The 27,981-nt window shown below is 40.2% G+C and overlaps 1 protein-coding gene across 1 annotated transcript in view; it reads left to right on the top strand.

Annotated features, from left to right (window-relative positions):
* The window catches only part of DOCK10 (dedicator of cytokinesis 10), a gene marked incomplete at its 5' end in the record, with an annotated part of 74,782 nt that overhangs the window by 28,952 nt on the left and 17,849 nt on the right, over positions 1-27,981 (top strand). The window contains 26 exons of the mRNA XM_009075422.1: positions 264-350; positions 895-987; positions 2,307-2,425; positions 5,131-5,200; positions 8,245-8,358; positions 9,206-9,277; positions 9,662-9,808; positions 11,551-11,634; positions 14,284-14,380; positions 15,000-15,044; positions 15,454-15,629; positions 15,756-15,872; positions 16,521-16,632; positions 17,337-17,458; positions 17,544-17,658; positions 17,819-17,885; positions 18,648-18,695; positions 18,785-18,886; positions 19,760-19,888; positions 21,153-21,261; positions 21,984-22,121; positions 23,675-23,857; positions 24,394-24,504; positions 25,282-25,497; positions 26,195-26,252; positions 26,573-26,671. Of these exons, the coding sequence (XP_009073670.1) occupies positions 264-350; positions 895-987; positions 2,307-2,425; positions 5,131-5,200; positions 8,245-8,358; positions 9,206-9,277; positions 9,662-9,808; positions 11,551-11,634; positions 14,284-14,380; positions 15,000-15,044; positions 15,454-15,629; positions 15,756-15,872; positions 16,521-16,632; positions 17,337-17,458; positions 17,544-17,658; positions 17,819-17,885; positions 18,648-18,695; positions 18,785-18,886; positions 19,760-19,888; positions 21,153-21,261; positions 21,984-22,121; positions 23,675-23,857; positions 24,394-24,504; positions 25,282-25,497; positions 26,195-26,252; positions 26,573-26,671 (2,830 nt within the window). The remainder of the gene's footprint in view (positions 1-263; positions 351-894; positions 988-2,306; positions 2,426-5,130; positions 5,201-8,244; positions 8,359-9,205; positions 9,278-9,661; positions 9,809-11,550; positions 11,635-14,283; positions 14,381-14,999; positions 15,045-15,453; positions 15,630-15,755; positions 15,873-16,520; positions 16,633-17,336; positions 17,459-17,543; positions 17,659-17,818; positions 17,886-18,647; positions 18,696-18,784; positions 18,887-19,759; positions 19,889-21,152; positions 21,262-21,983; positions 22,122-23,674; positions 23,858-24,393; positions 24,505-25,281; positions 25,498-26,194; positions 26,253-26,572; positions 26,672-27,981) is intronic.

Here is a 27,981-nt window from a genome sequence, read left to right as displayed (position 1 = left end):
TCCTGTCCAGTTTGGATTATTTCCGCCTCCTTGTGTTTGTTTTACTATTGTCATGAGGACAGGGTGGGGGCAGTGATCTGGTCCCTTGGATGATAACATTGGGCTTGTGCTGAAAAGTGGATTTGCATTGCAGTAATTCTGTTTATGAAAACACAGCAGTCAGTACAATCCATGCACGTGCAAAGCTGTGCACTGAAAGTTTGATGCAGACTTGAATAAGTAGGAAATAAATGGGAAAAATCATTTTGTTTTTGTTTTAATAGCAGATTGGCTGTGATATAAAGTGGGTAGATAATGGGAAACCACTTTTCAAAGTCTCTACTTTTGTTGTGTCGACAGTAAACACTCAGGTAAGCCAGACTTCCTCTGTTACCTGCTTACAAACAAAAAAGTGTCAATGAATGTCCAAAAGGTGTTTTAAATCTTGTATGAGTTTCTTTCTATAACATTTAAAGGTTATTTCAGTGTAGAAGGGTGAAATGCCAATGATGGAATACACATTTTAAGGAAAAATAAAAGATAGTTTAAGATCGTACGAACAGAAAAGTTGTAGAATATCAGTTTAAATAACAAGAATATTGTAAGCACCAGGAAGAAAAAAATTTGGCCTTTGAAGTCCCTTAGGGAGGAAAACATTATTGGGTCATTACACTGAAAAAAGAGTGGTCAATGCACCTAAAACTAAGTCGTATATGTCAAGTTGTGCTGGCCAATGAGTTGGGTTAAATGAGTTGATTCTCTTTCTGTGCATCACCTCAGAGGTGGTGAGGACCAAGTGTGCTATTCATGGGGGGGTCTGCAATGGGTATCACAGGTGATTGCTGTAACCTATTTATGGCTCTGAATTCTAACCTTTGCTATAATAGACATTAATGTGAATGTTTATAATTTTAGGATCTGTACCTGAATAACTTTTTCCATCAGTGCCAGGAAAGGGAAAAGGATCTATCCCAGCCTCCTACCTCAAACTTTATCCATTCTTGTAAGGTAAAGTAACCTGAAGCACAAAGAGCACTACACAATTGTATTTAAGGCTTTCTCTGAACTCATCCATCACTGCACAGCTATTAACATGGCACAGCCTTACCAGGAGGCAGTGAATCTGTGACAGATGCATTGCTGGTCACAGAGCTGCCTCCCAACCCTTCTCATTTAGGGCACAGCTGTATCTGCCCCATCAGTTTTGATAATCCAGCCTATGCCAAACCTCAGATCCTGTTAGAGGATAATGTGATGATGCTCTAGGAATGTGTCGGAAAAGGAGCTGTAGCTATAGAGCTAGTAGTATTCCTGCTAATCCTCACTTGCCTTAGATAGATTGTATCCTCACTTCCTCTAAGAACCTGGATGTTATCCAAAGGGCTGCTCAGGGTATTTTGTGTGTATAAATCAAGGGTGCCTGTTGCCTGTCAAGTTCTGAAATCAGAAAGAACATAACCTTTCTGCAAAGATGAAAGGAATAAGCAGGAGCTGCATTAAATGTGCCTGTATTCAACAGAGGTAGGAAGCTCTGAGAAGGGAGGAGTATGGCAAGCAAATTGGAAGAGCAGCAGGTAAATGCAGGGCCATGATTCTTTACCTGTTCATGGGTGCTGAAGTTCAGAGTTCTCGCTTACGGAACATCAATAGGCAGAGAAACAAGAAAACCAAAGGGCAGATGTGATGCTGTTCCATCTCTGAGCTGTGACTGAAACATCACACCTGTGACATGTACTATATTGCCTTTGAGCAGTCTGTAAAATCTAACAGGTGTGTTGTGGTTTGGATGTTACCATCATGTAGGTGCTTCCCCCTTTTCCTTCATTGTTAATGTTTTCCTGTTGGAGTTTACCTCAATCAGATATAAGCTGCTTGGGAAGAGATTTTTGCTTTAATAAGCAAAGAATAAATTGCAATGAATGATGGCAGTTCTCTGGACAAATCCATAAGGGTGGCTTGCACTTCTATTGACACATGCAGGTAGATCTGAAAGAAGCTGCTTTGTTTTACAATACTGTCTAGGAAATGCATGTCTTGAAAACAACAATTAACTTCTTTTATTCCCCTTAGATACATATCCCTAGTGACATATGAAAACTGGTTTGGGTTTCTTTCTCATTTTTCTCTCACCAGTTGTGTTGATGGTCATATTTAAAACAGACTCCATGGGGAACTAGTTCTCTGCTTAGCTGACCTGTTTTCCTACTGCTGTTACCCCCCTGGCTGCACTACCTTTTACCTGCTGAAGCAGGAAAGCTTCATGGCAGTTGTCAGCTTTCATTGCTTGTATTGGAAGTCTCTCATTTGTTTTCTTATATCCCTTACAGAATTTGCTGAGGATTGAGAAGATCCATGTAATTATGAATTTTCTTCCTGTAGTCCTGAATCAACTCTTCTGGGTTTTGGTGCAAAACAGTGATGATGAAGTCACAACAGCTGTGACCAGGTACATGAATATTTTCTGTATGACGTTCGATTGGCAGCCCAGAAAACCAATGGAATCATGGGCTGCATCCCAAGGAGTGTGGGCAGCAGGTCAAAAGAGGTGATTCTTCCCTTCTACTCTACTCTGGTGAGACCCACCTGGAATACTGCACAGAGTTCTCAACATAAGAAGGACATGCTGGAGCAAGTCCAGAGGAGGTCACAAAGTTGGTAAGAGGACTGGAGCATCTCCCCTATGAGGACAGGCTGAGGGAGTTGGGGTTGTGTAGAGACCTCAGAGCAACTTTTCAATATCTGAAAGGATATTGAATAATGAAGGAGCCAGAGAGGGACTCTGTTAGGAACTGCGGTGACAGGACAAGGGGTAATGAGTTCAAACTGAAGGAGGGAAAGTCTAGGTTGGATGTGAGAAAAAAGTTTTTTACTCTAAGGGTGGTGAGACACTGGCACAGGTTGCCCAGGGAGGCTGTGGCTGCCCCAACCCTGGCAGTGTTCAAGGCCAGGCTGGATGAGCCTTGAGCAACCTGATCTAGTGAGGAGGTGTCCCTGCCCAGGGCAGGGGTTGGGACCAGATGATCTGTAAGGTCCATTCCAACCCTTAAATTCTATGTATAGAATTCACTCAAGAGTGCAAAGGTAGATGTTAGTACAATTACAGCTGCTCTATGGCATTTAGACTTCAGTGGGTGAGAATTCCTGCTTTCCCCTGAACTCAGGGCTCTGCAAACATCATGTGGAAGAGCATGGTATCATGTGGCTAACTGTGACACTGGCCAGGAATTCATTGACCATGGTGGTCATGTCTCTCTACCCTCAGGCGGTAAAGATCTCATCCCTAAGGAGCTACATGCTTCCTAACAAAGCTGGTTTTAAATTTGAGTCATGTTTGGTTCTGAGATCATGGAGGTTCAGCATAGGAAGAGCTCAGCGTCTTGCTGCATCCAATGCAAAGTCAAACAACCAGGTCACACTGTTCTGGGGCATTTTTTAATTAGAATATATCAGTGATAACTGGAAAGCAGTGGAAGCATTTTCCAGTGAGCAGGCAAACAACTGGAATGATTTGCAGAGTCTTTCACCCCTCACATAATGAAATGGTCTTTATTGATGCTGTTAATCAGGACAGCAGAGGAAAAAACTACTGGAGAGCTTATTTTGGGTCTCTGCAGGAGGGCAGAAAGTTGTATTGCATTTACCTTTGGCCATAGTGTTTTTGTTGTACTTCTGCCAGTAGCTAAACATGGGGACTACAATTCCACTAGTAGGAAAAAATTACAACTGTCCTCTGCAACCCTGTTAGACTAATCTGCTGTCAGTATATTTTCTTTCCTTCCACAGATTGTGCTTCAGAATTAGTTCCTGAAGAAAGATTCATTAGGAAAACTTTAAGGAACAAGGAAGCAGAATTCCCCATCTTAGAGTTTCTATACGCTTTATCACAGGATCATGGCATTTTACAGGGCAAAATCCAGGTTTTACTGCAGATAGATGCTAGGATTAGAACCTTTGTGTGTAAATGTGTGTGATTTCATCTCTGCATACTGTTCTCAAGGGGAGAAAGACCATCAGACCTTTGTAGGGCCACTTTTATGGGAAACATATCAACTGCTGTTAAGGCTAGAAAGAATGTGGGATTGTGTGCCAGGCTAGAATTTCAGCATCAGTTAACTTACTGGAAAAATGCTGTAGAAGAAGCTGTTTAAAATATAGTTTAATGATTAGATGGAAAAATAGAAAGATGTTAATCTTTTCATGCTTCAGCTTTGGATTTCAGATGAGGTTTCTCAGTGGTTTTCTTGCATGCATGGTAGCTTTGGTGCTGATGGAGTTGATGTCAATGGGACTATGTCTATCTGCTGTGTGTGTCATTCACTGACGTGTCATATATATACACACAGTGTGTTTTGTTCCCAATAGCCTGAAGCAGCTTGTGTTGAACTTATTAAAAGCAACAACAACAGAATGAGATCATAGATTGGCTTATGTGTTGGGGAGAAAACATGATTCATTTTATACCCTCTCGTGGTTACTTGTCTGGGGGCCCAGTCACGTCATCATTTCTCTGCCACATCTTTGCCAGAACTCACTTCAGTTTGAAATCAGAATAAATGCAGAAGGATCAGAAGGCACAGCTAATTTTGTCATGGCTTTTGTGTTTTGCTGCAGGTTTTACTTCTCCTACTAACGGCAAGAAATGAGATATATTAAAAATACTGACAATAAACCCAATATGAATTCCCAGAAATCACTCAAGTCACCAACTAATCAAAAGGTGTATTTGTATGTGGACCACAGTCAGGCATATTAATAATCTGTTTTGGTCATACCGTTGCAATGCATACCCTAAATTTTAGATACAGTTCACTAATATTTGACATTTGAGAATCATGAACTGTTTCCACCAAATTCTTTGAACATAAAAATAAGATTGTCTTTTGTCATTATAACAGTACAGTTATTACCCTTAAAACTGGGTGCATTTTGTTAGGTGAATACTTATATAACAGCACAATCCATGCAAGTGGAGGGCCTAAGGAATGACTGGGTTTTTTCCCAGTGGACAGTTTTTGCCCAGGCTATTCATCATTTGGGTCACATCCCTCATGGACTGTTTTACATGGCCTTACAGTAAGAGGAGAATAAGATAAACTTTTATCTGCTTTATGACACAAAGCAACTGAAGTCTTTTCTCTTTTTATCTTGCAGAGTTCTTACCAACATTGTTGCAAAGTGCCATGAAGAACAACTGGACAACTGCATCAATTCTTACGTGATGGTATGGTTGCTGTTACAATGGCAACTATTTTGTGGAGGCAGGGGTGGTGTTGATTTTGGTGCTTTTGTGGGGTTTTTTTACCTGTTTCCTCTTAGCTCTGTTTATTTGTAGCTTCCTCTTCATTTGCATCATAACTTGCTGCCACTAGTGACTGAGTTAGGAAACTAACTTTAAAACTATTCTGTCGAGGAGGATGTAGAGCTGCTCAGGTCTTCTCTGCACAGTGCAACTTTTGTTTGTGTAGGACACCAAGTTGAGCAGGCACAGGAGGGGGAAACTGCAGTGCACTCAGCTGGTGACTGGATCTTACAGTATAGAAGCAAAGCCTGGTGCAAATGCACTGCCACTGAGCTTTTAGTGTCAGTCTTCGTGAAACTGAGAATTTTCCACTGTGTAGAGTTTGAGAGGAGGGAAGGGGGAGATAGCTACATGAATGATCATGAAACTTCAACTAAACTGATACCAGCAAGAAATATTTAATGCAGTTTCCTTGCAGTGTGCAGCACTCCTCTCAGCTGTGATGAGATTTAAAATATCTGCCCATCTGTATTATATAGGTACAGGATTGTCCTTGTTGTAGCTGAAAATGATCCAGAAGTAGTAATTTTTATGAACCAGATATCTCTGGGTGCTCGTCATGGTTGCATGTCTCTTAGGAAGCTGTAGCTTTTGGACCAAGCTTTTTGATTATGAAGTCATGATTTTAGTTTCAAGATCCCATGTTTATGCATGTGCTATCGTACATAAATTCTTTTCTCATCTGTGGAGTTCAGATTCTTGTAACTTTTCCATGTGTACTCAGCTTTTTTTCGTCCGTTATTGTTTTGAAGTCCAGTGTATATTTGAAATATATATAGGTATGTCCTGTGTTATGGAGCTTGGTTCTGGACAGGCTGCAATATTACTTAAAAAACCAAAATGGTCTCTTAAAAGATTATCTCCTTGTTGGCTCTATCAGTTGAATATCCATTCAATGAGTATAAATAATGCTGTTGGTTAGCAACTATCTCATCATCAGTATATTTGGGTAGCAGCTTTATGAGCTGAGAGTTTTATGAAGCAGCATGTTTTTAAGTAGAAGCATACATTAACTGCTGCTACTGGCATGGGCAGAAAAGTCCATAGACAAAAGAACCCCATTTAAGGGTGTTACACTTATTTTTTTCCCTTCACTTGCCTTTATTGTTTTCTCTCCCTTTTAATTGCAGAGGTGGGGGCTGGAAAAATTTGTTCTAGTCATACTAGATGAATCAGTAATGAGAAGGTTGCAATATCTTTGAGTGCTAGGTTTATTAATTTGTTTGTGTATTTCAAGTAGCAGCAGAGAGGAGAATTGCAGGTTGTTAGAAGAATTGAAGTAGATATTGCCATCACTTTGCCTCTTGGCCTACTCTGGTCAGTGGTGACAGAGCTAATGGAGGTTGTGGTAGCAAGGAGAGATCCCTCACAGCCATGAAAAGAAATTATGAGTGGCAAACAACTCTATGGGCTTCTGGCTGTAATGTTATCCTGCTTCACTGTGCAAGGAGTAGTTTTTAGAAAGTACATTTCATTTGCAGATGATGAGTAATATATGTGAAGTAAGTTTGGAGGAAGGTGTTTAAATTAACTTTAGGAAGAAATTGAAAGCAAATACATACCTGAGAAACTGGAAACTTTAGCATGTTCATGGGTAGAATAGTGAAAATATGGTAGGAGTTAGTTTGCTAAATGGGAAAATGTTTTAACTTCAGTGTTGACAACCGTTAATTGATATTTCAATGGTAGGGATTTACTTTCATGCTTTAAAAAAATGTGTTTCATGCACCTCAGCATCTGAGTAGTTCAGTTTCAGGCCCAAATACTCTGATTTAAGCATGGAATAATTCTGCTGAGGTCCAGCAGAACTGCTCAGACTCCAAAATAAATAACCTTTAAAACATTTAAATGTAGTTAATTAAGGGACTATTAAAACCTCTTCTACTCAATAACTTTTCAAAATTGCAGTAAACACCTACTAAATGACCAGCTAAATATCTTTGAAACTACAGGTGATTATTAAGCCACGCCATAAATCCATTTAGGCTGTTTTCCCACTTCCAGCAGCAGTCAAAAACCAATAACTGTTAATCTATTTTTTTTTCCATCTGTAAGGAAATGAATAGCTACTTTACAAATACTGTTTGGGGAGTAAGTTGAGAATTGTGACTCACAATGAAGTAAAAATGCAAAATTACACTGACTTAAATAACTGGACCCAGAAGTGCCAAACTGCATAGGGAGAAACTTGTGACATCTGCTGTGGAAACAAGGCTCAATATTAATAAGATATGTTCAAGGGATATTATTTTCTTTTGCCAACCTGATTGTATTGAAAAGGTATTTTTGATCCCAACTGATGCACTGTCAGAGCTCTTGCTTTAGGGAAGGCACAATGGTACCAAATTATTAGCTTAAAACGATGAATAAAACTCAGTAGATTTATGAGTTCTGAGAAACTTGGTAGATAAATTCCTTTCTTCAGGGCTTGGTTTCTAAAAGGGGTATAGTTTTCCCCTTCTGTCAGCTCCAGTGGGTGCTCTACGCCTTTCAGGATGAAGAGTTGTTACCAGCTCTGAGTAGCTGTTGCCACTGGAAGAAAGGAGCAAGTGAAAGGTGGCCTTGACTAGGTGGGTGGAAAACCCTCCATACTTCCTCTGTTTGCTTATTCTTTTCTTTCCTGGTGAAATGGCTTGAAAGGCAGTTTAGAGGTGTCAGGGTCCTGTGCTCTATTAAAAAAATAAACCACAATACTGATTTTAAGCAAAATTTCCTGTTGATTCACATTAAGCTGAAACCAGCCAGGAAGTTGTGCTTAAAACTGGGATTTTGTAGGGGAGTAGTGTTGTGCCATAACTGCCAAGGAAATTAAACTTTGTGTGAGTGAATTGTTCAGTCAAGATATGTAGGCAGCAAAGATTGTCAGCTGTTAGTGGTAAATAAATAATTTAGCATCTCCTACTGAGGCTTTCTATATTTGTTTTAATGTGCATTTTGATACTTTTTATTTTTCCTTTCTTCCTCAGTATGTGTTCAGGACCAAATCATTTGATGACAGAACTGTCCATGAGGAGCTGGCCAAGAATGTGACTGGTCTTCTAAAGTCCAATGAACAAATCACAGTGAAACAGGTTTTAAAGGTGAATGATACCTTGAAATTAGCACATTGGTAGTTTTACTACTGGTTTTCTGCCTGAAACTCACTTGTCTCATCTCCCCTTTCTCTTTATGAGCTTTGTGCAAATCACATCCTGCAATGATCCAACAGTCAGACTTAGCAGACCTGCTGCAGGTTCTCAGCACAACATATTTCTCAGGACATTGTGGTTTGCAGGATAAAATTCCTCCTGTTACAGCTCAGTCTGAGTCAGAAACCTAATTCTTAACACCACATGATGTGGGCAATTCCTATAGGATACTTTAATTTGTAATTTGAAAGGTGCAGGGAAAATATTCATCAGTATGTAGGATATTTATGTCTGATTTCTTCTCCTGCTTTTGATTGACAGTTACCAAAATAGAATGATTGAGCCTTCTGTAGGTTTCTCATATCAAACCAGGTCTAAGAAATGAATACATGTGTAATGTCCATCCCTGAGCCATCAGTTAATGGTGTGAGAGCTACAGTGCCAGTCCAGCTCAGGATTTCCCAGTGCCAGTTCTGATTTCCTGTGCTGAGCCAATGGAATAGCAAAAATAGGCTGAAAAAAACCCAGAAAATCTGGCCCACAGGAACCTTGAGCCATGCAAAAGTACTTATGGTTGGGTTTGTTGTGGGGTGGTTGGGTCTTTTTGCAATTTTTAAGCTTTTTGAGTATATTTGTTTCATGTATTTCCTGAGATATGTGAGGAGACAATTATTTGTCACACAGTGTTTATCAGTGTGCATTACTGTGACATGCAATCCATCTGTAAGGAATGGTAATGCAGCATAAAGTATTGACCAGGTAATCATTTTTCATGCACTTTTTTCCTTCTTTTGAACAGCATTCCTGGTTCTTCTTTGCAGTTATCTTAAAATCCATGGCACAGCACTTGGTTGATACAAACAAAACCAAGGTAGGTATATACATGATCTCATCAAGTAGTCAGTCCATCTCTTAGGGAAAATATAAAATGTAGAATCCTGGGAAATACACATACTTGAACTTTTTTTTCTTGACTGGTCAGTAAAATAAATGCTGTTATACTTTGTAAAATATTACCTGCTAGGCTCAAAGCTATTCTTTATTGTACAACTGAGGATAGATTTCCCACTTTCCTATGAACCAGATTCTTTTGTTTGGAGTTTATGCTCAGAATAGATCCATGTAACTCTAGGAATGTTTTTCTTCTATGTTGAATGATGTATGTTTTATTGTCTTTATTCTTAGCCTAAACATATTTGCAGGTCTAATGTGCAGCATTAGACCTTCTCAAGCTGACGATCTATTCCCTGCTTAGGTTTCTCGAACCCAGAGGTTTCCAGAGTCATTTCAGACTGAGCTGGATACACTTGTGATGGTCTTAGCAGATCATGTTGTTTGGAAGTACAAAGATGCTCTGGAAGAAACCAGGAATGCAAACTACAGCACTGCCAAATTTCTCAAGGTGAGATGTTCTGTCATTACTTAATTCTGCACTTATTTCTCCCTACTTAATGCAAAGTTGAAACTGTTCTAGTCTGGTCAAAGGGAGTGAAATCATTTCTGAGTGAATGGTGGCTCAATTTCCAAGTTTAGTGTTGACTGATAGGGCTGTTTTCTATGCCCCTGGGCCTTGGAGAATGCAAAAGCTTTATGCTTTAAAGTAATTGTGATTCATTTCTGTCTGTGCTCTGAATGAGTTCAAGTTTTCAAGTTTTGTGGATTCTTACATTCAAATGAGTAAAAAGTTTGGTAAGGAATGAAACTGCAGTTAGGGTTTAGCTGGTATTTTTTCTTTAAATGCTATAGCTCTAAATGACTGTGGGTGGATTAGTTGTTCCTAATCACAACCAGTGAGCAGCTTTTACAAACCAGAATAAGTAAATTGCAGGTATTATGTGAAATACTGTAACCTACCTTTTTGTCTCTGTAATGCCTTTTATTTTCCAAATACAATAAAATATATGTGTACTTTGGAAGAGTCACTAAATGTGGTTGCATTTCAGAGATTTGTCCTAATATTTCTCAATCTCTTTTCTCAGCACTGAATGAGCTGTGGAGCATGGGGAAAATGCCATTCAATGAGTTGTGTGTCCAGATACTTATTCTAGATTGAAACTGGAGACACACAGACCCTTTTTCATTAATGGAGTGAAGTATGGGGAATATGAAGTATAGGAATATGTCCCTATGAGGACAGGTTGAGGGATTTGGGGCTGTTCAGCCTGGAGAAAAGAAGGTTGTGTGGAGACCTCAGAGCAACCTTTCAGTATCTGAAGGGCCTACAAGGAGCCGGAGAGGGACTCTGTGTTAGGAACTGCAGTGATCAGACAAGGGGTAATGGATTGAAACTGAAGGAGGGGAAATTTAGGTTAGATATTAGGAAAAAAGTTTTTTATTCTAAGGGTGGTGAGACACTGGCACAGGTTGCCCAGAGAGGCTGTGGCTGCCCCAACCTTGGTGGTGTTCAAGGCCAGGCTGGATGAGCCTTGGGCAACCTGATCTAGTGAGGAGGTGTCCCTGCCCAGGGCAGGGGGTTGGGACTAGATGATCTGTAAGGTCCGTTCCAGCCCTTAAATTCTATGATTCTATGAAGAACATTAACGTTGTACAGAGCATTGTATATTGTACACACTGAAACCCAGCTCAAATCTTTTATGATGAATTGAAGCACAGCTTTAGGAGAGATCAGTGTTCCTGTGAGGTCATAAGGAAAACCACCGCAAACTGAAGGTGGATTTGTCTCCTTTCATACACAGGTGAAAACTATCAACTCTTTCTCCACTGTGTTAGCCTCTCTTGCTGACACCACATGGAAGCCCTAGTTGCTGTTGGAGGGCTGAGATTAAGCTGTATCTCTCAATAATTATACACCATTTGGAAGGTGATGCTGGTTTGAACAGGAGCATAGGTGGAGGGGCTTAGTCAGGAGCTGTGTGCTGTTGCACCCATGGAGGTGTTGCAGAGTTGCATGATATTTTTGTGTCTTAGCTAAAACTGAGAAGACAGAAACGTTGTGTTCTGTGATATGGCATCTGGCTGTGTTTTAATTCACTCAGTTCTCTGATTTTCTTTCCCTGCTTACAACTAACCTCATCTGCACACACGAGTCAAGTGCAGAGGTGGCCCAAAGTGAACAGGGAGCTAAGTGAGGCTATGTACTGATTTTTGCTGTAAAATAGTAATTCTTTTTCTCCCCTTTCTTAGCGCTGTTTTACATTTATGGATCGTGGATTTGTCTTCAGGATGGTCAACAATTATATAAGTATGTTTGGAACTGGAGATAGCAAGGTATAGTTTTGATTTTTATTTTTTTGTTTCTGTTATTTTCTCAAGTGACTGACTAGCAGAATATTTTCATATTGAAACTATGATTCCATGACCTCACCACGCTCAGAACTCAAGTCAGTGAAGATGTTTACTGTGAATATGGATTAAAACCTCCAGGTTTTGAGCCACCTGTCCCCTTTTCTGGGAGCAAGTAGCCATGTTCAAACTCACTAAGCCCTGTAGGAACAGACTCTGCACAGACAGCTCAGGCCAAAGCATTCAAAAAGCTGAATTCAAGCTTTGATTCTCTGGGAGTACACTTGTGGTTTGGTCTATAAATATCAGCAGCAATTGGCAGTAATTTTCTTTGAGAAGAACAGAGCAAGAGCATATGAAGACATTACCATTGTGTAAACTCAAGTGAGACTGTAACATCTTTGTTGCTTTGCATGAATGTCATGCTCTTACCTCACTGATGATGCAAGAAGGGCAATCTGCTCCAAATTAGTTTGTGCTTGCTATGAGGAAAATTCCCTGCAGCCTGAATTTCTCCTGTAATACCTGCAATAGTCACTGATATAGTTTGAACAATAAATTTCAAACAGTAAGAGGTCCCCCAGTTATTCAGCTTGACTCCTTTACTCTTCAGCCATAGGATGAGTCACAGGCTTTTTCTCTTCCATGCCAGGATTTATGAGCTATCATACCAGAGCATATATATAGATAACAATGTATTCAGGATACACACTTTGAATGACTCATCTTTCCCCAAAAAGCTCACAAAACCTTTGGCCATTAACTTTTAATAATGTTTTTGGTGGTGATCTTGTAGGTAAAGAGTGAGATTACTCCAGGTCTGCTTTGCTTCTTACTAAAACCAACTTCATTCTGCACTCAGGTCTTTCACCTCATCTCTGGAACAGCTGTAGAATGGAGTGTCTCAGTTATTAATGTCATAGCCTGAAGCCTATAAATCTGTAAATAATATTATGCAATCTGAAAACTGTTTCCATACTTCAAACTTCCCTAAATACATTCAACCACAAAAGCAGATGTTTAATTAAAAAAAGCCAATTAATGGCCAGTGGAAAAGCCTGAGATTAATCAGTCTGCAAAGCAGTACTTAGCACCTCCTTGGCAGTGTGTGTGAGCATTGCCAGCATCCCTCTAAATCCATCTGTCAGGGTGTGTGGAAGTGAAATCACTGCAGAGTTGTGACAGTTGTAGTGCTGGAACAGACTTTGTGACACTTACAAACAATAGTGACAAAATAAAACCAGAGATTTCTGACCTCAAGGAAAAAGAAGCCTTGCATTGTTTGCATTTCAGACCAGTTTCTAAGCAAGAGTTGATCTTCCAAACGTGCTGAAGATTTCTTTCTGTGTGTCTTTTGCTTCTTTAACTGGATTGTTTGTGTATCAAAAAGATGATACTGCAATCTGATCTCTCTTTTCAGAAAATTTAACAATGTGTATTGTTGCCTGAGTAGTTTGTTGGTGTATCAGTCTATAGCAGTGCAGTTTGAATTTATTTTCATTGTGGATGAAACAACATTGTTCCAAGAAATATCCCTCATAGTATTCCATATTTTGACATTTAAACATTGTCTAGAGAAATATTTATTCAAAATTTGAAGTACCTCATTAGAATTCAGCTCATTGCTGTGTTCCCTCAAAATGTCACAGTTCCTTCTGGAAACACATTTCAGATGCTTCACTTCTTTAATTGCCATTAGACCCTGAATTGCATGTCCAGGTGTATTCCTGATCTGCTACTTGGTAGAATTTGAAAATGCATGTTCCAGGTGTCCTGGCCTGACAGTGGCAGCAGAAATGCTACAGTTTGATTTGACTGACAGACTTAAACACAGGGCAAAGAAAATACTTTTCCAAGAGCTTTCTAATGCTTGGGCAAATGTCGTGTCATATTGGTAGTCCTGAGTGACTTTTTTTCTGCCTCTGAGAAGAGTGAGCTGAAAAGGTGGAAATAACCATTCATTACTGGATATCATGTATTGTCTTTATATCTCAGTGTCACATCATTATAGTAGGACTGGTAAAGGCTCCACAAAAGATCCTGGATGGCTTCTTTGGAGGGACATATTAAGGAAATAATACCTAAAGTATATATTGCCCAAATCCCTTGGAGGTGGAACTCACTGGCATCAATAGAGCAAGTTTTTACTGCTGTCAGTAAGTTGTGGATCTGACCTGTGTGGCTGAAACTTTGTATTTGACTGACCAAAAAAAAAAAAAAAAAAAAAAGAAAAGTAAAAAAAAAAAAAGCAATCGTAGTAACTATGATGATTCCACATTTCTGTGAACTGGAGAAGATATTTCACTATGATTATGTGCTAAGAGTATGTGCCATCAAAGAACCCAGTGTAGCTTTAAATATACCTTAAATATTTAGATTGGATCAAACTTGGCTACATCTTCAATGAAAAATCATAGGTCAAGAATCCAAAAAGCTTGTCTGACTGTGAGAAGTTCTTTTGATAAGAGACAAAAACTGAATGTTTATTATTCATGCAGATTGGCATAGCAAGCCAAGGTTTTGTTGTTGGGTGTGAGTGTGAAGTTTGAGATAGAGGTAAGTACTAATGTAGCTCTGTCTCTCCATTCTCCCTGTTTTAATGGGCACTGAGCCATTGCCTGTTGTGACTTTCAGACTTTGCATCAGTTCAAATTTGACTTTCTCCAAGAAGTCTGTCACCATGAGCACTTTATCCCTCTGTGCCTGCCCATACGGTCTTCAAACATTCCTGGTAAGACATCCCCCAGGGAAGGTTTTTGTGGTGAAGTATTTTGATGTCCAAAGAGCAGAAAATAATTGACTCAGTCAAATTCCACGGCCACATTCAGGCTTAGAAGCCCCAAATGGTTTTTCAGGTGTGGTGCTTAAGCTGTGCAATAAAAATAGGATAATTTCAGGGTGCCTGGAAATAAATGCAACCTCTGACAGCCCAATGAGGTGGTAGGAGGTGACTCTCACTGGAAATTTTGAGGTAAATTAACTGGACTCATTGTGAGGATTGATTTACTCCATCAGTAAGGCTGGTGCAGTGGCCTTGGGTGGTGGTGAACTCTAGGGGAAGGGTTTCAACCCTTAAGCAACCTGAAAACACTCATTCACAACACAGGTACTGCAGAAAGGGGAAGAAGCCAAGCTATGGGCCCTTGTCCCCTTTTTACTTCAGTTTTCAGCAGCAAAAAATACACTCACTTCTGACAGAGCTTATTTTGTAACAGCTGAAGCTGCTTAACTTGAATCAATTTTTTTTAGAAGCAAAGCAAACATGCAGATGTATTTTTTGCAATTAATACAATTAATAAGTTTTAAAATGCCTTATTTTTGGCTATTTTTTATGTTTCTGAAAAATGAAGACACTGTGACGCCTTCAGAATCAGCACAGGAATATCGAACATCAGGTATGAACAAAATGTCTGCGTAAGTGAGAATTGTACATCAGGAACTTTCAGATTTCCTTTGCACCTGCATTGTGGCAAATTTAGATAAAAATCACTTACCATTTTCAAACGTGGAATTGCTCTTGCTCTTTGTCTTTTAGAACTCTTCTAGCTGGGATATGGGAGCAACAGTTTGGGCTGTCTGCCCCAAAGAAGTCAATAGTCTTATGAGCAAAACATTAGAGTTTTTTATGTAGGAATATGTGCATAAATAGTAAAACCTGCATGATTTTGAGAAATATTAGATTCATTCATTCATTCTGGGAAGTGAGGAAGGTTTAGCAGTGAAAATTTGGAAAATGGGAACGAGGGGGGGGATGTATGTAACCTTAGCTATTAATTTAAGCATTCTTGTCTGTTCTGTTCCAAGACATTCCAGAGTACACATTGACTAATGAATTTTGCCGTAAACATTTTCTAATTGGAGTCCTGCTTCGGGAGGTTGGGTTTGCCTTGCAAGAAGATCAGGATATTAGGCACTTAGCTTTGGCTGTGCTTAAAAACTTGATGGCAAAGCATTCATTTGATGATCGATACGCAGAGCCGGTAAAGAAACTTTATTCTTTTTCATTTGCTTCTTCATACAGTAGATATACTTACACAAAACTTCCTTAGCCACTGGTATATGTTCATTAATTTCTTGAGCATTTTGTTGTATCTTTGATTTTTTAGGCAAAACAGGCACAAATAGCAAACCTGTACATGCCACTCTATGGAATGCTTTTGGACAACATGCCAAGGATTTACATGAAGGATATGTTCCTCTTCAATATCAATACTTCCAATCAGGTAATTCATGTGGTTTTTGGAGCACTGAAATGATCAGACTGAGCTACTTTGACCCAATCAGTCTGGTGGGAAGAGATCCAAGTTTATGCCGGTCACAAATTAGCTAACAGAATGCAGTTCTGAAAATGCTGCTATATTTGCATGCACAAAGGGTAGTTTTGGAAGGTCTCAATTTGCAGAGCATCTGCAGGGCCCTGGGAGTCTGTACTGGCAGTGCACAAAATGTGGGTCTGGAACAGACCTGGGACATTGGCTGTCCTTGGGCTGGAAACTCAGAGTTAGAGGTTTGGAGTCCCAGTTAGTCTCTCCAGTACATCTGTCCTAGTGCTGCAGACTGGGGACTGAGGATATGTCCTCAGGCAGGTCCCTTGGCAGGAGACTGGGAGACATTGGTGTAAAGAAAAGCTCCCATTGCCCACAGATTCTTTGCAGGGTTGCATCACGGACTCAAAGTTGGTGCAACAGAGGGACCAGGAGCTATACCAGGAGGCATACTAGGAGCTGCAGGAGGAAAGGGCTACAGAAACATAAAACAGCTTTATCACCACAGTATAAACTGTGCATCTGGAGGAGTATGGGCATGATGTCGTTATCAAAGTTGTGAGTGATATCACCTACTGGAGTTTGTTCTGTTTCTTTCAAACACAGGGATCTAGGGATGACTTGAGCACAGCTGGAGGGTTCCAGAGCCAGACAGCAATGAAACATGCAAACTCTGTGGACACATCCTTTTCCAAAGATGTTCTGAACTCTATAGCAGGTACAAAGGACAGATTGAACACACACATAGGTAGATTTCTGTGTATCTCAATACATCGTGCTTTCTGCTTAGTCTTCATGAAGGATATCATTAATCCATTTTACAGGATATTCAGAGAAACATGGTATGCAATCTTTCTCTCCCCTTTGGGTGTTTTTGGATTGGTTTTTATTTCTTTTGTGAAGCTGATCTGCTGCTGCTGCTTCACTTACTCTTCTGCTTAGGAATGATGCCAGTATTCAGGCTCTCAGAAATCCTGTGCCTGAGTTCATTCTTGTAGCCTCTGCCTGACTTAAGAATAGTTCAAAAACATATCTCTTGGAGGCAGGTATTCTTAGTTTTTTCCAGGCTTAATGGAAGGGTCAAAACACAACTTACTTTGTTCACTTCCTCCAAACCCCCTTTAAAAATTCAGGGAAGTGAATTCAGGCATCTTTCCACTGATTTTTGTGGCTTTAGGTCAGACCTTATGGAATGCAACAGGTCATTTTAATGCCATGAAAAATGTCAAACTGTATCATTGTACTGCAACTCGTTGCATGTTTTCAGTACTAAACACACCCATCAATAGCTTTGCTATTGGAAGTTCAAAGCACTTGTCTCAATCCAGCATGTGACACTTTTTAAGTTTTCCATACCTTTAGTTAGTTTTTGTGTCCATAAATGTTTTAGTTTAGCATGTTTGCTATGACTTTCATTTACAGCCTTTTCATCAATAGCTATCTCTGCAGCAAACCATGCTGACTCCAGAGCTTCCTTAGCAAGTCTTGAATCTAATCCAAGTACCAATGAAAAAAACAGTGAGAGAACTGACACGTGTGAAAAGGTACATGTGCAAATGTTGGAAATGCTTAGTAGAGGTGAAAGTCTATCACTATACTTAACGAGGCCCTTTGCTGTCACTTCAACAGATCATGAGACCTTTGTCTTTGATTGGATCAACTCTTCGTTTTGACAAGTTGGATCAAGCTGAAACTAGAAGTCTTCTGATGTGTTTCCTTCACATTATGAAAACCATTTCAGAAGGTAAGAAAATGTGCACTCACTACTTAATTTCTGTTGTTGTAAAATGCTGTGAATGCTGAATCTGGACAAATGTGAAATTAGAATAATTATCAGTGTGTTGTACAGGCTTTGGGTCAAGTTTAGTAAGAGATGCATAATGTATTTTAATATCTCCCTCTAGATGCACTGATTTCCTACTGGTTGCGAGCACCATTCTCAGAAATAACAGACTTTTTCAGCATTTTAGAGTAAGTTTACTTTGTGGTTGTTTGAACATTGAATACTTGGGGGGCAGTTATGCTGAATATTCTAAAGTGATGGCTGCAAATAATTTCTCTCTGGGTTTGTCCACCTAGTGGAATAGGCTGGGATAGCTCTTGTATCTGAGACCATTTTGCCATAGTCTTCCAAAGTCATAATGAGACCTTATTAATAAGATCCATATCCTCCAGTATGTTGTCATTTCCATGAACAGTGGACATAATGTTTTGGGTGTTACTCCTAAATGAGATTTTCATGGTATTTTCCCATTTTGGGTTGAGGTTCTGTTCTTGCCTTGAGAAAAATATTTAGCTCCCCAAAACTTCCAGACCATAAGAAAAGTCACAGAATGTAGGAAGATCTGCTTTTCACATTCCCAGGGTGGTTTTCTCAATCCAGTCTATGCATGACTGCAGAATCCATGGGACTAGCTGTTTATGGAATTTCCTCACCATCTTGTAAGTGAAATGTGAGTTATTTAACTTCAGCTGGTGAGGAAGCAGTGCTTTTGCAGCCAAGTCTTTGACATCTCACCAAGTAGGAATCTTCAACTGTGGAGAAAGGGAACAGGGGTGTGGAAAGTGCTGCCACCTCTTGTGCACCCTTAGGCTGGGAACTGCTGTATTATGTTATTTTTGCTTACTAGCAGATGCATATTTCAAAGGTCTCATTGAGGCACTAAGATTCCGCATTTTTTTCATAAATACAAAGCCATTAATAGGCATAAAACATGTTGCTTTATCTTTCAGGGTTTGTCTGCAAAATTTCAGATACCTAGGAAAACGCAACATTGTAAGGTAATTCTCTAGTTACAGACTGTGTCTCGCAGTATTTGAGTATTACTGTATGTCACAGTATTTGAATATTACTTACTTTCTCTTAACAGGAAAATTGCTGCTGCTTTTAAATTTGTTCAGGCCACCCAGAATAACGGAACCCTGAAAGGTTCAAACTCCTCTGGCCAGGCATCGGGTCTGCTCTCACAATGGTAATGTCACGCTGTAGTGGGTCTGCTCTCACAATGGTAATGTCACACTGTGGCTCCAACTCCTGTGAAACCACAACTTTGTTGTTATCCTCCAGCCACTTTACTCTGTCACAGCATTGACTGAAAAGAGCTTGACAAAACATGTAACATATTTCAGAGCCCCCATATCTGTAAACCATCAAAGAGTTGAGTCCCTTTAACTTCAACTTGACTTACCAGTTGTTGTTTCAAATATTATGCTCAGAAGAATTCTTAGTTACAGTCAATGCTGTTAAGCATTGCAGAAACAGTAGCTGCTGTTTTCAGCTTGGATCCCCATCTGAAAGATAATTCACAGTTTTCACCAACCTCAATGAATCCATAGATTACAGCTTTATGCTTTCATGGAATCTTGTTGGTTTAGGGGTAAATATCCGTGGATGCATTTACAGTTTTGGGGCATTGGATTCTCCCCAGTAATATGGGGCTGTGAAGGGGGAAGTATCTAGCAACACAAAGTCAAACTTAAGAGTAGGTTTGCTTGACACTCATCTTTTTTCTTCCATTCTGCTAAGTATAGTCCTGTACTGTTATGTCCATGTTGCCAGTTAGATAAACTTGCTTTCCTAGTCTTTTTTTATCCATCTTCCTAGTCTAAACATTGCAAGATGTAATAATTTTCATTGACTGCATGGTAATAAGCTGCAGGTGCAGCACATCTTTAATGATATTTTTGATCCTTTTAGGGGAAAGAGGGATCTTTTTCATGTTAAAACTCTAGAGAGAGAGCGAACTGTTGACCCTGTGCAGTCACATTTCTGACACAGAAAAATTCTGAATGGGCACAAGAGTTTATTCTTTGTTTCTGTTTTTAATGGTACCTTTCAATTTCAGGATGCATTCCACTTCCAGTCATGATGGCCACAAGCACCACAGATCTCAAACATTACCAATAATCCGTGGCAAAAATGCACTTTCTAATCCCAAACTTTTGCAGATGATAGACAACAGCACTGCAAGTAAGTACAAAAATTATTTACTTATTTACTTCCTTCTGGGATTCTTTGGGGTTTAGATTAGGCTCTGTACAATTAAATCTGTTTTCATGAGTGCCAGTGAAAGACAGACTTGAAGACAATGCCCTAACCATAAACAGAACTTCTCACTGCCTGTTTTTTCAGGAGAGTAATTAATCTGAGCTTAAATTTGGTCAAAGTTCATTTAGAAACAAAATTAATTACAATAACATATTTGAATAGCCTTAATGGCAAGTTATTCCTCCCTTCCCAGCATCACTTACATAGACTCATAGAATCATAGAATCAACCAGGTTGGAAAAGACCTCCAAGATCATCAAGTCCAACCCCACCGTGGTCACTAGACCATGGCACTAAGTGCCACATCCAGTCTCAGCTTGAAAACCTCCAGGGATGGTGAATCCACCACCTCCCTGGGCAGCACATTCCAATGCCTGATCACTCTCTCCATAAAAAAAAAATCTCTTCCTAAGAGCCAACCTAGCCCTCCCCTGGCAGAGCTTGAGTCTGTGCCCTCTTGTCCTGCTGCTGGTTGCCTGGGAGAAGAGACCAACCCCCACCTGACTCCAACCTCCTGTCAGGGAGTTGCAGAGGGTGATAAGGTCTCCCCTGAGCCTCCTCTTCTCCAGGCTGAACACCCCCAGCTCCCTCAGCCTCTCCTCATGGCACTTGTGCTCCAGTCCCTTCACCAGCCTCGTTGCTCTTCTCTGGACCTGCTCCAGCCCCTCAATGTCCCTCCTGAGCTGAGGGCCCAGAACTGAGCACAGGATTCAAGGTGTGGCCTCACCAGCACCGAGTGCAGGGGAAGAATCACCTCCCTGGTCCTCCTGACCACACTGTTCATCTGTGGTTATATACCTGCTGTACAAATAGATGTACTCTGGCTAAAATACTACATTTATTATTGCTATAACAGGTTGCTATAACACTTTTTCATGACAGAAGGCTCCTAGAATTATGAGATCAAAGTCATCTGTCTCACTTTCCAATTAGGTTTCTCTCGTCCTTTGTGGACGAAGAGAAGCAATGAAAGAATATACTCACATCACTTGTGCAGATGGTGAAAACTGACTCAAATTCCCTTCCCTTTCAGTGAGCAGTTTTCTTTTAAAGTACCCCTTTGATTAAATGTACAGTTAGGACTTCATCTCTACTGTGATGTGACTTAATGACCAGATTGCAGAACTCCCTCATCTTGAACAACACTCAGAAGATTGTTTGTCATTTTGCTTTTTATATGTTGCAGGCAGCTCCAATGAAACAGACATTGTGCAGTATGTAGACACAGAGGCAAACATTGCTACAGAAGTGACCCTCACAATCCTGGACCTGTTGTGTCTTTACACTCTGAATCACCAGGTATATTTTGCTAGTATAATTTTCTGCTGGAAGTGATGCCATGTGGGATGTGTGGTGGAAGGAAGGCCTGGGGGACCAGGCACACAGAAAACTTGAAATGCCTGAGACAGCAGGATAGGAAAATAAGATATGCCAGTCCTCAATGAAGGTCTTGTAGGAAGGAACTGACTCATAGTACCCAAACTGAATAGAAGCATGTGGAAGAACAACATCCTATCTATTCAGGGCTGTGTACAGCCCTGCTCTGCTTGAGTGTCCTGCATTTACGTCACCTTATCTGAATCATGCTTATCCCACTATATTTCAGAGATTTTTGACAACAGATTCCAAACTGCTTATCATCTATATCTCTTCAAGTCAGCAGGTGGATCCTCTGCCTCCTTAAAAACTGCTTGGATTGCTTCACCAAGCCAAGATGACTTGCTGAAGGTCTCACAGCCACAATACAGCAAACAGCTCCTTTTACATGTTAGTGTCCCCTCTCTGCCACTCTAACCCTTACACAGAATGTATACAATCCACGAGTAGTACAGGCATAGAAAGTGCTGTCCTTGAAAAACTGCTAGAGTCTGCAGCAAGCTGGAAAAGCCTCATCTGCAGAGATTTTAGATTGATAAAAATCATCTCCCTAGGAGCACTCTGATGTAAAAGTCCAGCAAATCCTTCTTCTGTTTATCCACTTCAATAACCAGAATGTCCTGTCTTGTCTGTGAACTTTGCAGAGGCAGCTCCAACAATCTGATTGCCAGAACATGTTGATGAAGAAAGTCTTTGACACACACATGCTCTTTTTGCAAATCAACCAGTCAGCAGCAGCCCTCAAGCATGTCTTTGCTGCCCTTCGGCTGTTTGTGGGCAAGGTAACTGTAGTTTTATTCTGCTGTCCTGGCCTACTAATATGTTACAGCAAGTACAGCTTGGGGACAGTTGGGTATTTGGAAAGAGTTCTGAACTTCACTGCATTAATATTTATTCCTGCCAAAGATTATCTGATTTACTGCTGATTAAAAGTAAGAAGTTCACAATGACTGAAAAATAATTTCTGGTTTTGAAAATGAAGAAAATTACTAAGAAAGAGAAGCTTTTAATGTAAATAGGTAAGTAATAACTAGGTCTGTGATATCTGGCTGTATCATTGACTTTCCTGCTTTTACCACCTCTGGAAGAAAGCTTGAAAACCTAGAGGTCTGTGGTCTTCACAGTAGATACCTGGGTTGCAGAATTCAGCACTGAATGATTACTGCTGTCCCCAGAGAAATTAGCAGGAGACAATTCTATGCTTTGGCAAAAGTTCATCCAAACTAATACAGTTTTACGAATACCTTGTTTTAAATATAGAAGAGTTTTGGGGCAAAAACATGCTAACGTGTCAGACTGTTTCTTTGCTTGCATTGCACATATATAAATGATCTTGGGCACTTGGTGCCAGCTGTAAAGGCTGCACAATTTCCAAGTCATAGATTTAGATGAGATCCTCTTAAATCTAACCAGAATGTAGCACACAGATAACAATTGCTGTTGGGAAGTGAAAATAAGCAAGGCTGGCCTGATCTCCCAGATGTTTCTCTGAAACCCAACAGTGTGGATCAGTTTAAACCACATGTCCTCATTCTGGTTGTTATCTCAGGGGAAAGGAGGAGGAAATCATGCTTCTCCCAGTAGTGCTGCTTGAGGACATGGGGGAAATAGGAAGTAAACCATCCACAGACAGCTTTAAATCACATACCAGGCAGTCAGGAACAGAAGTCCTCTCTGCAATGGGCAGGATGAATAAATATCCAGGATTGCCCTTTTCATTCATCCTATAGCTCTTGGGATTGAATTCTCTCTTCATAGTTCTGTGGGAACAGGGATCAGTTGTGGTTCTTGCCACAGAACGCCTTGGGCAGTATTTTTGATCTGTAGCTAAAATGTGTGTCTTCTACCTCTCCTCTCTCTGTCTTCTCACATTCCCCCTGCTGAGCAGGTATGGTTTGAGAGATGATTTTCACTCTCTGTTGTCTCCTGCAGTTCAAACCCTTGAGCACTGGAAGTTCACTGACTTTGCTGCTCAAAGGAATTTTTTTCTCCTGGACAGCTTTAATAGCAGTACAGAACTCCCTCCTCCACCCCCTTCCCTGCTTTTCCTGGGGGCCTGTCCTGCATCCCTTGCAGACAGGCTGCTCTGCTTGCTGTGTGCCAGCTGCTGGCTGGGTTTCCTGGAGTACAGTTTGATGGCATACAGTGTTTGTTTGTATGGAAACTGGTGAAAATCTCAATTTGCATGTGGGATTATGTTTAGCTGGTGGGTAAAAATGAATATGGGAGAGAGTTGTTTCTACTGAAAGCTCAACAGCAAAAGGTACTAACTCAGAGTGACTGTACAGAGGCCTGAGAGTGCTTATCATATTCACACTTCTTTTTTTTTCAATAGTTCCCATCAGCATTCTTCCAAGGACAAGCAGATCTCTGTGGCTCCCTCTGCTACGAAATCCTGAAGTGTTGTAACCATAGATCACGTTCGACTCAGACAGAAGCATCTGCTCTTCTTTATTTTTTCATGAGAAAGAACTTTGAATTTAACAAGCAGAAATCAATAGTCAGATCCCATCTACAGGTAAGTGAAGTGTGAGATCATCAGTATTTAACTGATGTGCATTGGGTGTTAGCATTATTATTTTTATGCATTGAAGCAAGGCAATTTTGGGGGCAATTCTCTGTGGCAGCTTGATTTACCTGCCAAGTCTGAAGTTGGACTGGATTCTCTGCTGTTCTTGGGCTGTTCAGCTATGTTCCAAGGAGACACAACAGCTGTGAATGTAGCTGCATTGCCAGATAAATGGCTAGTCTTGATTCATGTGCATTGCTTACAGCAGTGAGAACATAGCTGATAAAAGAACTAAGCAGAATCTGATAGTACAGGAACAGAAATGTAAAGTCCAGCAACAACCTGCTTGCACTGCCAAGTGTGAGCAGCCACAAACACTGGGAAGATGACTCACAGTCCTTGCCTTTGTCTGTGTTATCTTCTTAAGACAGGTATAAAAGTGCACCAGCCTGGTACATGAAGTCATACTAAATAGGGATTAAAAACTATTCTGAAACTCTGATTTTCTTTGCTAATTGCATCCTGTGTTTGTTCCCCCTGTGCAGCTCATCAAAGCAGTGAGCCAGCTGATAGCGGATGCAGGGATTGGTGGATCTCGTTTTCAACATTCACTTGCAATTATAAATAATTTTGCTAATGGAGACAAGCAGATGAAAGTAAGAAACAGTTTTTGTCAATCACTGTTCTCTCGCATAAGGTCAACAATTTCACAGCAGCAAGTGTCAGAGTGAATAAAATTGCTGGCTCTTGTTAGCCAGGGATTTATGCATTCATAGTGTGCCTTTCTCAGGCAGCCTGAAATTCATAAAGTGTTTGTGGCTCAGAAGTTTAATAACTGAAAGTGATTTTTTTAAACAAGAAAGATTTTTATTTGAAAACTCTGTTAATTGTTGCTTGTTGTGTTCATTTGCCTGATATCAGAGATGTCATGCTTTTTGACTAATGAAGCAAAATTGTAGTTGGCAAACAATGTTAGTCTACAAACAGTTATTTTCCTCTCTTCAGTAAATGTGTAGCAAAAACAGGCACAACATTTGGGTTTTATAACAGCTTCCTAACCCCCCGAAAAAGGCACTTAGCTCTTAGATGAGTTCCCACTGCTATTACGGTCATTGTCTGTAGTAAAATTGTTGAAAAAAGATTCTGGTTTATAATTTTTACAATTCCTGTCCAAACATTTGTCAACATGCATTTTGAATTTTATACTTTGGGGGGATTGTTCCTTCTCTGAAGGTGACTTTAGGGTATCTCCACTGAGCATCACGGATTTGTGCACAATGTGTATGTACTGTGAAACTGTGATTCTGCTTTGAAGCCTCCTGAATTAGGGAAGGGGATGAAGGTCTTCCATAGGCAGAACTTCATCTTGTTCAGGGATGCTGCATGTGGCTTTTTGGATGGTTTTAGTGATGTATTGCTTATCTTTCCCAAAGAACGTTAATTTCCCAGCAGAGGTGAAGGATCTGACCAAACGCATCCGAACGGTTTTGATGGCCACAGCTCAGATGAAGGAGCATGAGAAAGACCCTGAGATGCTTGTGGATCTGCAGTACAGCCTAGCAAACTCCTATGCCAGCACACCGGAATTGCGTAGGACATGGCTGGAAAGCATGGCCAAGATTCATGCAAGAAACGGAGATTTATCAGAGGTAATGTAAATAAGTGGGTAGGAAATCCATTTTTCTTTAGGCTAAGATGTTCTGTTGGAAAGGGCTTTGGAAGACAGATAGCAGCAGTGGTTTAAGAGAGTCATACAGTGTCTCTCATGTACTTGAAATCAGAGTACAGATTTAAAAACCACCTAGAGATGTGATGTGTTCATCTCAGCTTGCCTGGTCATGACTGCCTGGTACGTGCTTGAGCAAGACTTGGAACCTGTCTGACAGGGAAGCTGTGTGCAGCATCACTTGGGCATCTCTGCTGCTTTACCCTCATGGGGTAGAGGAGAGAAGGTAATGAGCAGTGAGTAACTTACGTAAAGGATTTTCTTCTCCCCTACTACAGCACAGGAGAGGAGCTTTGTTTATAACATACTGTCCTTTTCGTCAAAAACTAAATGGATAATGCAAAATTCCACTGCATAACCCAGGAATATCTGATTTATGAAGTTATCTTCGTGGTTTTCTTGAGCAAATTTGTGTGTTAAAATAAGACACCTGGTGACATTAACACTCAAGAAAGATTTCATTGTTATCCTTTGTTTTCTTAAGTAGTTAGAGTAGTTTTGTCTTACCTTTTCTGCATCACACCTTGACAGTCAGGAAAGTATGTGCTTCTTATCACATGTATGCTCTAAGGCATACAGTGTATGCAAACAAACACATGTATGTTGGTCTCTCATGACAGGCTGCTATGTGCTATATTCATATTGCTGCCCTCATTGCAGAGTACCTGAAGAGAAAAGGTAAGATCAACATTTTCAAAACCAACTGCATATCTATAAACATTATTGTTGAAAATATTTTTTGGCTATCCTGTTTTCCTTCCCTATAGATAAAGTGTCCTTAAAGCAGCTTGAATTCTTCCCAAATATTTTAGTTTTGAAATATATCATAAATGTCTTGGCATTGGAACAGTGAAAGTGTGTGTTTTGTGTAAAGAGGGTTAATTAAATGTTTAGCAAGCTAAAAGAGAATGCTTCACTTGTTGGTCTGTTGTTATTAAATATGCATGTATTAACACATACCAGTAGCAGTATACTAATACCATCTTACACTATCATAGGTTACTGGAAAATGGAAAAGATTTGTACCTCACGTATGCTCCTGGAAGATGGTCAAGTCTCTGATAGTAATGTGTTACTAACAACTCACAATGGAGGAAGTGAGTGCTCTAACCGTGCCTGGTTATGGGTCAGATAACATATTTAGGAAGTCAAACTCCTGTTCTCCCATTCATCTGGAAAAAAACGAATCAAAAGCAAAACTATTTCTAGTGCATGTTGAAGGCTGGAATAGAAAGCAAGTCATGTCAGAAAAATTATGTGTTCCTTTCCTGGTGCTCTTTGGCTGGTTTGATGGATTGCTCGGAGTGTCTCTGGTTATGAGCTTTTTCAGCAAGAGAACAGTCTGCTCTTCATGGACTGCAGAAATCCCTCTTGGGTCAATTGGTGTTTAGCATGCAAATCCATGTCCAATTCCTTGACTGTCCAAAGCTGGGAGGGCAGGGGGTGGAATTAATATCTGGTTATCCATATGTAACTTAGTATAGATAAAGGGGTTTTTTTTAAATCTGTGATGCTTATTCCAGAAATAAAGTGCAGGCTTATATTTTTTAATGCTTCTATGACAATGGTTATTTATTTTATGAAATGTGTATTTCACAGTAATTCTCAGCATGAGATATGTTAGTAATTTCCACTGTGTATTTCACAGTAATTCTCAGCATGGGATATGTTAGTAATTTCCACAAAGAGTAATTTCTGAGGTCGAGGGCAAATATCTGGGGAAGAGAAAACTGTTAGTATTAGACAGGCCATAGCTTTTCAATGCACTTGGAAGTGTCTGTGGGTGAGATGAAAACATACAGCCTTTTAGAAGAAAGCTTTCTGCAAAGAGCAACATTTCTGAGGCAGTTCAGTAGTGGTAAAACACTTTGCCTGAATAATAGATTACAGTAGGTGGAGTGAAGAAATTGGGCCATTTTAAACTTGCATTTAAACAACCTCCAAAGTTTGAGAGAGGGGACAGAGCCCCTCGTCTGTGTGCAAAGGTTAGCTTTCGTGATTGTGCCTCATTTTCCTACTTTTAAATTGAACATGAACCACACCAGAAGCTCATCACCTCCACTGGCAGATTCTCCCAGTAGAGCAGTAGTAAAGTCCTTGTGGACCCGACTCTTCCTGTTCTGAAATGTGCAATGCCTGTGCAAGTTGTTCCTGCTGCAACCATTGCCCTAAGGCCTCAGCTTAGCAAATACTGTGTGTAAGCTCAGCTTTAATCCTCGTGAGCCTTCTCATCAGTAACTTCTACAAGGATTTCTAGGTTAGGGGTGCAGCAGTCCTGGGCCAGGAGCCCAGCAGAGGTACACTGGAACAGCATCTTCTCCTCAGCTGTAGTGCCCCTAGGAAACCTGACTGGTGGGATAAGTGCAGGTCCCAGCACATAGGTGTCATGAGTATAAATTATGTTTAT

Source organism: Acanthisitta chloris, unplaced genomic scaffold (assembly GCF_000695815.1).
Source record: "Acanthisitta chloris isolate BGI_N310 unplaced genomic scaffold, ASM69581v1 scaffold15675, whole genome shotgun sequence".
NCBI lineage: Eukaryota > Metazoa > Chordata > Aves > Passeriformes > Acanthisittidae > Acanthisitta > Acanthisitta chloris.
This window is presented reverse-complemented; position numbering and strand designations above follow the sequence as displayed.